Consider the following 14,718-nt stretch of genomic DNA (forward strand, 5'->3'; position numbering starts at 1 on the left):
TCTGTAATAGTAATCACAGGCAAAATACTGTTTCATTTTCAACAATTAAGCATGTAAATCGACATATTCTACATGGTGATATTACCCAGAGTCATTTCGGCCTTCTCTTTTTTTTGTGCTGTTTTTTCTGTTTAGGGAAAAGAACACATTCTGTAAAGTAACAGCTAGAAGTGGAGATGTTCTTTGCTACATCTGTAGCCTTGTTTTGTCAATCGTTTGCATAGACATGCTTGTGGCTGTAATAACAGTAACTTTATTTTAATACTGGCACAGATGTTTCATTTTAAAGTTATTTCCTTTCCTCCCGTACTCTTTGGAGCTTCTTGATCTTTCATTCATATATGGCATTGTAAAATGCTGTTTGCTGTTAGTCTTTTGCTCCTCCAGATTCTCCCTGTTCTTCATGCTAGTATGCAATCAAGTTGGAGGGAACTATCACTTATTTGCTTTGATGCTTTTCAAGTGGAAATGAACCTGGGTTGAATCTGTGTTTCATGCTTGGAAGCATATTAAGCTAAAGAACATTACTAAGGTGTGGGACTTCTCTCTGTGAAGGAGTTCTGTGCTGGTTCCTTGCTCTAAAAGTTGTTCTGCAACATATCTGGCTCTTCCACAGTGGGAGGACATCCCTGACACAGCCCTATGGGGGCCTGTGCCTACACTTAATAAACACATTCATAAATGACCTGGAGAATGGTATAAATTATGAAGTGACTAAGTTTATAACAGTACTTATTTAGTCAGGAAACTAGAAAATAAGGCAGAGTAGGACCCCAGGCTCCTGCTCAGGGGAGGCTCAGCTATGGTATCAAACTGCTTAGGGCTTAAAAACCTCCAGGAATGGAGATTGTGCAGCCTTGCTGGACAACTGGTTCCACTGCTTGGCTCTCCTCATGGAGGGGATTTCTTCTTACCTCCTGTCTCATCCTCCCACTGACATGGCCAAGAGCTCAGCTCTCTTTTTAATGACCTCCCCATAGGTACTGGCAAGCTGCTGTCAGGTCCTCCTGAAGCCTTGTTATCCCCAGGCTGAACACACTGAGGTCCTTCAGCCTGTCTGCACCAGGCCAGTGTTCCAGCCTCCTGACCATTGGGGATCATCCTTTCTGCAGTTACCAATTTCTCTCCTATACTGGCTCAGAGCTAGACACAACAACAACATGTGACAGGGTGAATACTGCTTGGAGAGAGAGAGAGAATTACTTCCCATGATTATTGGTTTGGCTTCAGGTAATTCAGCCAGGGATGCTCTTTAAGGTTTGTGCTACCAGGGCACACTGACTGAGAGGTAATGAACAGTTACTGGACAAGGCACCTATATGCTTTTTTCCTAGTGTGAAATATAGCTCCCTCACAACAGTTGGGAATAATTCCATGTTATATAAATAGAATCCTGTACATGAAAATGCAGCTTTTAGTGTGCACACACACAAATTGAAGTTGTAAAAAATGGTTGAACCTTGTTTGTAAGAGGGAAAAAGCATCTTACACATTTTGAGCATAGTCTTTCTTAGCATGAAAGTGTGGCTCTTACACTTGCAATAGAAGATGATGCTTTCCCAATCTGAGGCATGAATGTCAGTGCCAGAGTTTTGAAGATCATCCACATGGAAAAATTAGTGTCAGCTGATCCTTAGTAATTATCAGTGGGATAATTACAATGTAATGTGACCTAGTTCAGACTGTTAATGCTGGCCCCTTAAAGGCACATACTATGCAGGTAATCTCCAGCTCCATTTTCACAGGAGTTGGGAGCTGTGTGGTACAGATCCAAAAGTATGATGTGGATTATACTTGGATACCTTTGGATGAGAGATCCAAAGGTATGACACTGTGGAACAGTTGCTTACAAGAGACATGAGTATGTAGTGCAGTGTCTCCAGAAGCAGCCTTTCCTAGTGTGTCTGGTGTATAATCTAAGCAGGAGCAGAAGGCACTTCCTTTCCTGAATCAAGATTAAGGGCTTCAGGGGTAGACAGGTTTCTTTTTGCTTGTCCTACGAGAGGTTGTATTTAGTCCATGGGAAGAGATGTAAATGAATTATATGCTTGGGATTTGAAGATATCTTAATGTGCCATATGTTAAAAAGGAGCCCTGGGATGTGGCACAGAATCCCTGTGTCTTGTTTTCAGTTACTGAGTGATGTGGAGGGGACACACACAAACACATCAAAAACTATTAAGAATTGCTTTGGTTGACTGCTTGGCTATAACCATAGACAATTCTTAAGCTCCTTGTAATTTCCTTTATATTTTGATTCACCTGGTCAAATGTGGACTGAGTGTATTTCCCCTGTAAGGTCGGAATGTACCCTGGTTATGTTTAAAATAGCTTCCCAGTCTAATTATGGCAACGGATCTACAACTACTTTGTCCCTCAAATTTGGAATGAATTTAAGGAAACAAACTTTAAGACTGAAAGGTATTATTTCTTGTGAAGTGGGAGATGTCAGAAATCCTTTTTCATCACAATTGGGTACATTCTCTGCACGATGTCTTGACTGTGTCCCAAAGTAAAACCCAAAAAAAGCTTCATTTGAGCTCCAGTGAAAAACTGCTTGCAGAGAACTTGGGAATCTGAGGAATATAGCTTCTCCTAGATTTATTTGTTGTATTTGCAGCATCCTTTTTTGTTGTAGAGATGAGGGATGGCATAAATCACAGCTTTTTGGTTGGAAACAATTTGCAATATAATTTGGATTTAACATTGTATTCCAGTGTTGCCTCCAATACTGACACAGTATGATGGAGTTTACAGAATATACGTAGGCTCTTAAATATTTGTTTTTACTGAAGGTATCAATATTGTTTTGTGTGTGGTGTTCACTTTTGTGATTAGTGCCTTATTTCAGTATGACTACCTGTGGTTTTTAGTAAGTGATTAGAAATTGAATTGATAGATGATTGTATATGGTGTGACATTAAATTGTGGTTAAAAAAAAAAAGGAAAAGACATGGTGACGAAATTGAACCCTAAAACCAAGTTTCTATTGACACTTGAGAGCTATTCTGCTGTAAGCAGTTGGGTAGGACAATGCTGATGGATCCATTGAGAGGAGGTTAATGCTGAGTTACCAGTGTGATTCTCAGGTGAGTGTGGAAGTGTTTTCAGTGCAGCAAGAAAGGCTTTGTGCTGTTACATACAGCTGTAAAATCTTACCTGGAATGCTGCATACAAGCCCATCCACTCATAATTGAGAAACACAAATTGAAACTATAGCAAATACAAACAAGGCTGGATGGTTTTTTCCTAATACAAAAATATCCTGAAACAAACAACAATATGAGGAATAGGAACCCAGGGTTGTAGTGTTGACAGGATAGTGGAGCCTGTTCTTCAGCTATCATAGACTACACATTCCTTTTCCCCAGCTTAACTGAGTTCCACTCTAAAAATAGTTGGGATGCTGACTTGAGCTGTTTCCTTCAGAAAGCTATTCAGAATGCATGGTTAGAAACAGTTCAGGATCAGAGGTTTCACTGAGTGTAAATTGAGACTGCAGTAATATTTCTGAGTTTGCTGTTGAACTTGTTTTGGTCAGTATGAAGGACTTTTAATCTGAGTTCTTTTTAAAGATCATAAAGCTTTTGCTTACTAGAATTTATTTATTTTCTTGCCAATAATTTCAAAATTTTGCGAATTTTCAGTAATAAACAGCTTTATCAAACATTTACCAAATTGTTTTCTAATCTGACAGAAGTAGAGGAAAAATTACACCAGGATGTAGGGTTACCCCTTATTGCTGGGTTGCAGAGTAGCTGTTATCTAAAACCAGAAATCCAGCATTTGACAGTGTGTGTTACTGGGCAGCTTTTGTCTGCTCTGCCCTCAAAATACCTCAGTTATTTCAGTGGTACCTTGTAATTGCAGACCCACATTTTCATTGTAAGCTTGCTATCACGGATAGAATAAAGGTCATACGTTCGATTTGAAGGTGTAAACAAGATTGCAGTAATTTTTATTCTTGTTTTAAATAAAATTAAACCAAAAATGATCTTGACTGTATTCTTCTTTTATGTAGGTTACACCGTGTTATTTGCATCTGACAGATTTTTGAAGAATTCACTTACCCTGTGTATGTGATACCTGATTTTCAAAAGTGGGTGCCTAAAATTAGATAGTCTCTAGCTGTAGCCTTGATCTAGTTTTCAGAGGAACTGGAAGCTTAGAGAAGGATTCTCTTTCAGCACTGGTGTTGCATTTTCCAATACTGACGGGACGAGCTGTGTCAGAGTACTCTGAAAAACCAAGGTTGTTCTCAGTTTGTTTTGTTCTTCCTGTTTCAAAAATATACCAACTTTTTTTTATTAAATCTTAATAACATTCTTTAGAATTACTTATTTAAAGGACTGAATTCTTTATCAAAACTTTCTCTTCTTTGAGGAATTGTTAAGAAAGTTGGAGTGATAAGCTCTGTTCAGATCCAAGACCAGAATTCAGAGATCTAGTTATGAAATCTCATTTTCAGTGCCTGTATTTTGGGTGTTGCTGCTGTGTGTTTCCTGCACGGAGAATGAGCTGGGCTGCCACGTTCAGACTTAGAGCACTGTTGTACTTCTGGGAGGCACCTGGAAGTCACCCAAATGCCATACTCATGTCATACTTGGTTATACTTGGTTTTTTAAAATCTGAAATGTCTGACTACATCAGAAAAATAACCCTTTCAGTTTATATTTATCAGTATTTCTTAGAAAGTCTGTCTTTCATGAGTACATTTTTCTCCACTGTGATTTGCTGATTTGGATGCAGTATTGTTATTTAGATGCAGATTTATTAGGGCTATCATCACTACCTTCACTTTCATTTTTCCCTTCCTCTTAGGATAGCCCTTTCTACTCTTGATTTTTTTAAGACAGTGAGTCTTAAAGGCAACAAATCTAAAAATGATAGCTTAAAGAAACAGGTCAGCTATTGTCCAGCAAATAAAATTTCCAAAACAGAATGGCATGCTTTCTTCTTGTTGCATTTCTGACTGACTCATGTTTTAATAGGTGTAGGCACCCAGGATTAAGGAAGCAGTGTTGAGCCACTGATGTCTCATTAAGGAGCAAATAAAATGTGTGGGTTTGTTTTTGTTTTTTTTACCTCGCAAAGATTTGGAGGGTTAAAACTTTCCTGCTGTTCAATTTCTTTCTTGTAAGTTTTCCAGCATTTTTGTAGGTGTTTTGGTCTTATCTTTATTGTATTGTAGTTGTAGCGCTAAATCTTATAACAATTTGAACTGAGGCATTGTGGGCTGAAGGTGCATCTGACCTAAATAAACCACCAACCTTATGAGAAGGGAAGTTGTGTCCTTGTCTTCTGACTGTGAAGGAAGCATTGTGCTTGAGCTCGTGCTTGGACATCCACTGTAGGCATGAGACTCTCTTGTATGTGTTGTCACCTGGAATTAGTTTGATTCAAGACAGGATGCAAATAGTAAACATGTTTGTTTCTTTCCACATGTGTTGACAAAATAGATCCTCAAGAGCCCATTATATAAAATACAATTACTCTTAAGGTACATGTGAAGGGGTTCCAAAGCCTGATAACTTTTACAAATCAAGTGGATTTGAACTTCAAAAACAGCCTACCCCACTCCACTCACCCCTCTCTCAAAATCACGCTGTGAATAAGGCTTTTATCTTAATTTTAGAGTAAAACTTGCTGACCATATAATTGATGCAATAACTATTACTCTAATCAAGCTGTTTTAATGGGTTTAATTTTCTGTTAATAAGATATAAAACGTAACAGTCTTGAAAGTTACAAAAAATATGTTCCTGTTGATCTGCATTCAATTTTAAATTGTTGATACTAGATTTACTGCTTATTATAATCCAGACATTTCTTCATGACCTAATAAATGTAATTTTTTTTTTCCAGATTTGTTTTCTCCTATTTGCTGTTCTCTATATAGTTTCCTACTTTATAATCACAAGATACAAAAGGAAAGCAGGTAAGCATAAAATTTTTAATATGTCAAAAAAAATTTTGTTTTTCAAATAAATAGATGATTCTTTTCCTGTCCATCTCCATGGAGGTAGAGGAAGGTAGAAGCAACAAAACTGTTTGCTACGCTACTGGTCTATGCCAGCCTGGACTGAACTGGTTGTGTATGGCAGACTAAGAGTTAACTGTTTTGAGATGGAAGAAAGGGGTTAATGTCAAAGTAGATGCTTCTGCCTCCCTTGCCTTGAGATCCTGTTCTCCTTTCACATCAGCTTTTCCAGGGCAAGTATCTTCAGCTGTGTTTTAGCAGCAAAATCATGTTCTGAGCTTTTGCAAGTAAAGTGAAAGGTTGCCAGTGCTACAGAAAGGAGCTAGCGGTATTTCTTCAAAAAGTCCTGCTCTGATCAGGTACAGTTATTATCTCAGTTGTCTGAACCTGGTTCTTATGACTTCACCACTCAAGTTTAGAAAATACCTTGACGTAATACTCTGCTTTTTTCCCTTTGGAAACATTGTCTAGTTTCCATTTTAAAACTAGTCTGCAGGAAGCCCTGTCATTTTTTCAGTATTTTTTCTGAAGACAAATAGCATAAAAATCAGTATAAAATCGCAGAGTCTTTGACTCTTGACAGCTTATCTGGGACATTGGTGCTTGAAATAGGCTGTAGAAACATTCTTGTGTATGCTGATCTTGGTGAACTTACTGGAAACTGTTGATTAAGTGACCTGTGTTATGATAGAGCTGCTTTCATGGATGGATTCATTTACTTTTAAAACTCTTCATGGAATTTAATTCCTTGAAAGAAGGTACATCTCTGTAAACATAGGAAGTAAGACACATACTATCTTCTGATCCTGGTACGTAATTTGGACATTACAAAGCTGCTGCCATTTGGAGATGGAGAAGATCAGGAAGGGGAAACTGGTTTGGCAAACACTGTTGGATGCAAAGACACTTTTATTACCTTTCGTTGGCAGTTCATCTCCTTAGCCAGGAAGGGGAACTGCTCTGCAGCTGGCCTGGCTTTATGAAAGCTTTGTGAGCAGATACTTAGGCACACTTTGTAGCCTGCTACAATCTTCCTGATGAGAAATATTTGAAGAGTTAACACATCTGGAACTCTTTGAGGACAAATTGTTCACTGCTTTTCCAAGAAGCTTTTTAGTCAAAATGATTCATAAGAGACCTTGACGTAGTCTTTCTAAACACCATGAGGTATCCATCCAAAAAACAACAACTCTGGGTCCTTTCACAGAAGAATTTCAAAATAGCATGAGGTTATTGGCTATGTGTTTATTTCAACTGCATGCATGACTCTCAGGAACTTAAATTTATTTTAAGAATAAAGGCAGGTGTTCTATCTCCTATGGAAAATAGGAAAAGCTTTAGAATGCTGAGTGTAAAATTATTTCAAATTCAGAAATTTTTATTTCAAAATGCCTACATTATTTCACACTTAGAAATGCTTAATTTGTGTACTGATGTGCATGGAGAAGGGTGTAAAGAGTAAATGAAAGATGTGTTAGTGATTCATCTGAGTTAAATGTTGATACTGTTTCAAAAAGATTGTTTTAGTGAAGTATTAAGTGAGGAGTAAGTGAATAAAAATGGTCTAAAATCTGAAGTACCAGAAGAAAGTAATGGTATCTTAAATCCAAAACAAGTAAAAAGAATATAACCACCTCTTCTCCTTCCCCCTCCCCTGAATCCCCAGGAGCTGGGAAGAGGGGTAAGTAAAGGGAAGCAACTGAGCAGTCATCACTATTGTTCTGGGTATGCTTTCTTGTTTTAAAAAGACATTTATACTGCAAATGATTTCTAGCAGTAGTTAGTATGGACTTGTAGACTTTCCTGTAGCTTTCCTGCTCTCTGTGGTTCCAGAGATGCCCAAAGGGGCAGTTTCTAGCAGTAGCTGTGGCTGTAGTAGTCTGAAAGCGTGTTTGCCATAGAGCCTTCTGGAAGAGGTCTCCAAGAAGTTTTGATCTGCGTATTTAAGTAAAATGAAGTAACTTTGTTACATTGATTGAAAAGAGTTTGACTAATGAGAAAACAGGGTGAGAGCATTGATTTTCGGAAGGAGCCTTCTTAAAATATTTATGCTCATAAATTGTATCAATATGTCTGAATTTTAATTATAAATTAAAATTATTCCTATCTATATACATTTTAGCCTGAAGTAAAGTGATAAAATAAAAGAAAATACAAGTGAGTATTGAATATAACCTGATGTTATTTAATTTTCAGATGAGCAAGAGGATGAAGATGCCATTGTTAACAGAATATCGTATGTATAGCTCTTCTTGGCAGAACTTCTTTTCCTGAATGTACTGTTATGATAGGAATCTTCTGTGCTTCCAAATGAATAAGAATCTATTTGAAATATTTAAATGTATTATTAATAGGTTGCTAGAGGGTTACAGAAAAAGATTTGGTCTAGTGGCGCCCTGAGTTATGGGAATTGTCATGAAAGTTTGGTCTAGGCCTTTTTTCTCCTGTAGTTCTGCTGGTAGGTATGAAGTTGGGTAGAATGTTGCATGAGGATCTGATGCAAGAGGTGGAATTGAGTGCAAGACCTGCATTTAGGTCTCTGAAACATAGGTGTTTAGATGGGAGGTGTTATAAGTTGCCACAGCAGTCAATGGAAGGCCTGTGAAGGGAGGCAGTGGATCCTGCAAAGCAAGTTAGCTCTCTCTGCAGAGGATACCTTTGATCATTGTAAGAAAGCTGCAGGAAGGTAACAGGTGGAAGACAAGCACTTGCCAGACCTACTGGTCTGCCAGCAACTCCTTATCCTCTTCCTGTGTAAAGTTAGATATGAATATCTCCTATTTGAATATGCATCAGGATGTACAGAACCTCCGTGGCTGTTGCTGCCCTCTCAATCGCATGTTGGCTGAACCATGTTACATTGTTCTTGCCTCTTCCCTGGTGGTGCTGGCATCCCGTTGGGAGGAAAGCTTGGACAAAAGTGTTGTTGTAAATATAAAATGTTCTTCTTTCTCTCGGCCTAAGCTTCTTTAAATGTGCATGTTATTTTCCTAAAAGCAATAACTCTAAAACATGTAAATAGATTTTTCTTTACGTGGCATAATTGTCAGAAGTTGAGCTGTGGAGGGATGAGAAAACAAAGCCAAAGTGCTGTAGCACTTTGCTGTAGTTTAGGTTTCCCAGTTCTGACTTAGAATACTTAAACATCCTTAAATAAAAGAAAAAATCTCAGAAGCCAACAACAGTAACATAAGAATATTTTAAAAGTTAAAATTAGTTACTTATACTTTTCTAAGCATTGTATGAGTGAAAAATGTATTTGTGGACTAATAAAGAAAAGTAAGATTCCTGTAAGCAGCTTACAGATGTTTCTGTTGTAGGGATGTTCTATTTATTTTGTCATGAAATTTTGAATTGAGAATTATGTCTAATTTTATTATAGCATTAGATTAGTTCTGTAAGAAGGCTTTGTTGATCTTTATATTTTTTTAAGGACACAGTTCTTTTTAATGCCACAAGATGGCATTTGGTATAAATTGTATTTGGGATCTAAAAAGAATAAGCTTAAATATTTGAAACACGTCTGACAATATTGAATTTACATGTATGAGATGATAACTTGAATAACTCCTTTGTGAAAAAAGCCAACTTATATTTTAATTTTGGTGTTCAAATATTTATGTACAATTGCACTCAGTCTTTAGTTGTTAGAATGTTGCTCTGCTTTAAAAAATTGTACTAAGAATATAGAAATTGAATCTTTTTTCTTGTGTATGTGTCTATGTGAGAAATGAAAACTGACAGAGGGGACTTATGAAAAGATACTTAATGAGCTTCAGTAGTTTAACCTTTGTATTACAATGGAATTGAATGCATACATTTTGCAAGAGAATAATCACGGTAGTTGATAAAAACAAATTATTTGTACAGGGTACTGTAAACTGTTTTGAATTTGCTTTTTGGAAGTCACATGTTTTGGAAATCACAGTTTCTCCTGCCCATTTACAATGTAAGAATGTGTTGCCTTTAGACACTGATTAACAGGTAGTTTAATTACTTTTTCCCCTGCTGTTCAGAGCATGTTGGTGGTAACAGTGGTACATTTCTTTAAATTTCAGGCTGTTCTTGAGCACCTTCACTCTAGCAGTTTCAGCTGGTGCAGTCCTGCTTCTACCTTTCTCAATAATCAGCAATGAGATCCTGCTTTCTTTTCCACAAAACTACTATATTCAGTGGTTAAATGGCTCACTAATTCATGGTTAGTACTCAGCATAATGTAATTAAAATGGATGTCTTCATTATATGTGCACAGATACGTTCTTTTTTTTCAAACTGATAACTCATTTTCATTTAATATGCTAATTGTTAATGTGCTGTTGGCTAGTTGGTTTTGCTGCTGTGTGATATATCACAAAAGTCTATCTAAACTGTTCTGTTCTTTTTTTTAAGGATTTTGCAGACTTGGTGGAATTAAACCAAATTCACTGCTTTGAATATTAATGTAAATAAGAGCTACTAGAAGCTAACTTGAAACATTCACACTTCTTTATGTTAATGCAAGATTTATATGTCTTTATGATGACACCTATAAATTTATTCTCAAAATAAAAACATGTTTTAAGTAACTTGCTAGCTGTGGGCAGCTTGGACTAGATAGTTAAATTCAGGTGTTAGGGATTTATGTGCAAACAAGGAAAATTGTGGAATGTAAGTATTGTGATAAAGATGTGCAATAAAATAACTGGTGGAAACAGGACATTTTTTTCTGGGTTTGTCTGCAGAAAGTATGTTCACAATGTGAAACTTTAATCCGGTACAAATAGTTTACAGGTTAACTGTGGCATCCTCTTTAGTCTTGTGAAGAGAGAGCAATTTGGCTTTGGAGGATTTTTCTCTGAAAACTTCATGCTTTTTGTTAAATGTCTAATAATTTTCACACATAAATTCATGAATTTCCAGATCCCTGACTTGCAAGGATTTTTTTTTTTTTGGGCTTTTGCTGTTGTTGCCTTTTTTTTTTTTTTTCTATGGTGAAGTGAGGGACTGAGAAGTGATGTTTGTAGGACATAAAGGAATATTCTTCACAGCTGAGATGGTCGAACAATGAGAAAGATTGTCTTAAGACACTGGGAGATCTTGAAAGTTTTCCAGAAGTCAGGTGGCCAAAGCCCTGAGCAGCCGGGTGGCACCTGCAGTTTGGCTTTTTAAGGGTGGATCAGATTATGACTTTACATGGGAGGAAAAAAAAACCAGGCTAAATCAATTTTTCAAACGTATTTGGCTACTCAGAGATTTATATTCTTTACTCCCAAAAATGAGAAAAAAAATTATTGGAAGAGAATCCTTCCTTCTGTGTCTGAATTGTCTTTGGAAAAAGGGCAATAAAATCCATCAGAGACTGGAAATTATATAACAAGCAGTTCAGAAATTTTTACTGGCACTTGCTGCTTCAGAAAATTTTGTTAGTAAGAGATCTGCTGTAATAGTTGCTATTAAATAGGAAAGCCTTTGAATTTGCAAGTGACCAACTTCTAATGTGATGATGTTTGAAAATAGCACTTTATGGATGCACAGTATAACTCATATTTCCTAAGTGCAGAGCAGTGGCTGACAGGGAGGGAAGCGCAGCGATGTGGTGTTGCAGGGTGTGCATGGCCAGGGGAAGCAGTCCCGGTGAGCATCGGGCAGCTGCAGGCGGCCTTTGGAGCCGTTCCCTGGGCCGAGCGCTCCCCCTCGTGGCTCTCGCCGGGATCGCCCCGCCCGGGGAATCAATCCCGTTCCCGGGGAAACCCGTGCGGCTTTGAGAGCTCACAGCAGCCGAGCTCAGACAGGCGCAAAAAACCAGTTATTCTTTCTATATTGCACTTACCTTTAAGTCCTGCAAAGTGCCATGTGTTAAAGCTCAGAGAGACTGGGTTGGTCTTGGAGCCCTGCACATCCCCGCAGCACTACTGCCCTTTACCTATGGGCTGTGTACTGCTTCGCAAACGTTGTCGAATCGGAGCGCTTGTGTTGCTTTAAAACGCTTCATTTTTATTAGATTTATGATTGACTGCTGTCATCTGATGTACTTGAACCTGACACTGAGGGGTTTTATTCTGTAGATTGTCGCATTACATCTGGAAAATAAAAAAGCAGAAAATAAATGCTTCAGACTTTTCAAACTAGGCAGAAAGGCCAAACCTGGATCCAGTATAAACACTTACCTAATTAATACGTGCTGAACTAATCCAGAACTAGTTCTGACAACTGTGTTCCCTTGTGCTGCTTTTGGGTACAACCACCAGGTGGGGGTAAAACGTAATAAAACTGCCACGAATAAGAAAAATGGGAAATTGCTCAGGGTCTAATCTGTTTGCCAAAGACTAAGAAATTTTTAATTTTTATGTTTTATTAACTTGTTTTATGGGGAACAGTCTTAGGTCACTACAAATGCAAAGGAAAAAAATCTAATTGACTGCTTAAAGCTTTTCTATATGTTGATGTCTGCAAATGTCTTAGGCAATTTTGTGATGCAGTCAGTAAAGTTGAAAATAATTATTTTTCTTGGTCTATTTTAATTTGATTTCTGAGCTATCAAAATAGGATAAAAAATAGATAAAATCCTTACTTTGAGGAAAGTGCATGTCTGTCAGCAGCAGAACAATACTGTCCTTGCCACTCCTAACTTTATGTGCATATTGTAGCTCTGTACTTTAATATTCTGTAAATGCGGTTCCTATATGCTACTAATGTGTAAATTTCTGGATTGCAACTTTTTAAAAATCATCCTGGATGTGCACCAGTCTCCCCTCCCTTAAAATGCTGTGTACTCTGCAGCTCCTGAGCACTGTTTTATGTTGTAAGATACTCATGTAATAGAGCTGCTGAAATTAGGACAAGCAGGTATTCAACTTTGCATTAGGTAACTGAATGCATTCTGTCTTCAGTTGGAGAAAACTGCTGAAATAAGACTCCTACCCCCATCAAGTTGTATTTCTAGTCTTCCTCTGGTGTCTTTTTTGGGGGGAAAGAAAAAAAGTGCAGACTGCTGGAGTTAATGTCCCCTTGTAAGGGCTGTTAATGACATTCCTGCTGATGTTGCTATGCCTGAATGTTTCTTGAATGGTAACAGGAGCTTCCTGGCAAAGCAAATTCAAAAGGAAAAATCCCCCTCTTTGTTAAGTGGAGTTTAGCCACCTTTAGGCAGTCTGTTTTCTTTAGCAAATGAGTGTTATATTTCACGCATCTTTTGGAATTTTCTTGTTTTGTTTTCTGTAGCCTATTTGGCTGAGTTTGGTTGCTTGTGTCCTGCTGCTGTCAACTGCTGAAGAAGTTCTCTTGGCCCCTTGTCCCCCTCCTCCCCTCTTCAAATTTGAATGCTGTCATTTAAGCGAAAAGGAAGTATATGGTAGAAGCGTTTTTTGAGAGGGTGTAGGCAAAAATTGCTGTGAACTTCTTACATTTGGATCTAATGCAGAAATTCCTCTTGATAATGAATACCCTGGACATCCAGTAAATGTCTTTTTCCTTCCCAGTTCTTTACAAGATGGCCAGTTTCAAAGAGGAAAAGAAGCCTGTACATGGGAAGAAGGAAGCAAACAAAGCTGTCTCATTTTTTATCATGGGGGAATAATAAGTTTTGAGTGATATTCAGGTGCTGTAACACAGTCCTGCAGATTTATGGAAATGTGTGTGCTTTGGTGAAGGTGGGGAAAGAAACTGGTTTTTCTCTGCAGACTTTTTTTAGGATGCTGAACACGTGACAGTAGTTAGACCTGTTAGCTACTAAATTGCAGATAAGCTGCTGCTTTTATAGAGAAGAAACACTGCATCCTGCACAACTTCTGATTGGATGATTGATGATGGATTCATGTTTAGGCACCAGAAACTGGCTGTTCAGAAAGTGTTCAGCTTAGAAAATCTTAATAGAGCAGATATCCTAATAGGGATTAGTTATCACTTCAGGTTGTTTTCCAAATGCTTTCTCTTCCTGCAGATGTCACATGTGTCTTACAGATGTCCTTGTTGTAGGCAGTTATTGATTTTGCACATAGATGACAGAATGGTTAAGTTTGGAAAGACCTCTGAAATGAACCTGCTCCAAGCAGGGTCTGTCAGAAAAGGCTGCTCAAGGCACTCCCCTCTTAGGTTTGTATGTTGAAGGATTGACACTACAAAATCTGTGGGCAACCTTTTGCACTGCTTGAGTACAGTGGCAGTGGAAAATGTTTGGGATTTTTAGTTTGGTTTATTTTTTTCTCTCCTTTTATGATTAAGTAGATTTTCCAGTTTTTCAATTCATGTTCATTGCCTCTCAATTCAGTGGATACCACTCTGAAGATCTGACTGTTTTCCTTTCTTCTTCCCTCATCAGATATTTATATATGGATAAAATCTCCTTAAATTTTCTCTCCTCTGCTCTCTGTCCATTTGTCCAGCCTGTTGAGGTACATCAGAGTTGCAGGACACTACTGCTCCCCATTTTGTCTCTTGAGCAGATTTGCTCGGGATGTGCCCTCTCCCAGCCCCCAGGTCACTAATGAGGGTGTTTAACCCCCCATCAGCCCCCTGGGGTGGCAAACTGCTAGTGACACAGCCCTGGGAGCCCAGAAGCTCAGCCAGTGTTCACTCTACCTTAGAGTCCACTTACCTTGACCATACCTCATTAATTAAGCTGTGGGGGGATTCATGGGAGATGATGTTGAAAGCCTTATGAAGTTGAGATAAAAATATCTGCTGCTGTCCTCTTTCCTACTGAACCAGTCAGCCCATTGTGGAAGGCTGCTGTTACCATGATATCTTCTGATTTGGAGGTG

At 38.1% G+C, this 14,718-nt stretch overlaps 1 protein-coding gene across 4 annotated transcripts in view; it reads left to right on the forward strand.

Annotated features, from left to right (window-relative positions):
- The window catches only part of LMBR1 (limb development membrane protein 1), a 67,795-nt gene that overhangs the window by 8,714 nt on the left and 44,363 nt on the right, over window positions 1-14,718 (forward strand). For 2 of the 4 annotated variants that reach the window (XM_005528529.3, XM_088052174.1), the window contains 3 exons: window positions 5,866-5,938; window positions 8,177-8,216; window positions 10,039-10,178. In XM_005528529.3, coding sequence (XP_005528586.1) covers window positions 5,866-5,938; window positions 8,177-8,216; window positions 10,039-10,178 — 253 coding nt within the window. The remainder of the gene's footprint in view (window positions 1-5,865; window positions 5,939-8,176; window positions 8,217-10,038; window positions 10,179-14,718) is intronic. The other 2 variants (XM_088052183.1, XM_088052190.1) reach the window with 1 other exon arrangement.

Source organism: Pseudopodoces humilis, chromosome 1 (genome assembly GCF_049639895.1).
Source record: "Pseudopodoces humilis isolate 2021_Gansu_Grassland_sample_001 chromosome 1, ASM4963989v1, whole genome shotgun sequence".
Lineage (NCBI taxonomy): Eukaryota > Metazoa > Chordata > Aves > Passeriformes > Paridae > Pseudopodoces > Pseudopodoces humilis.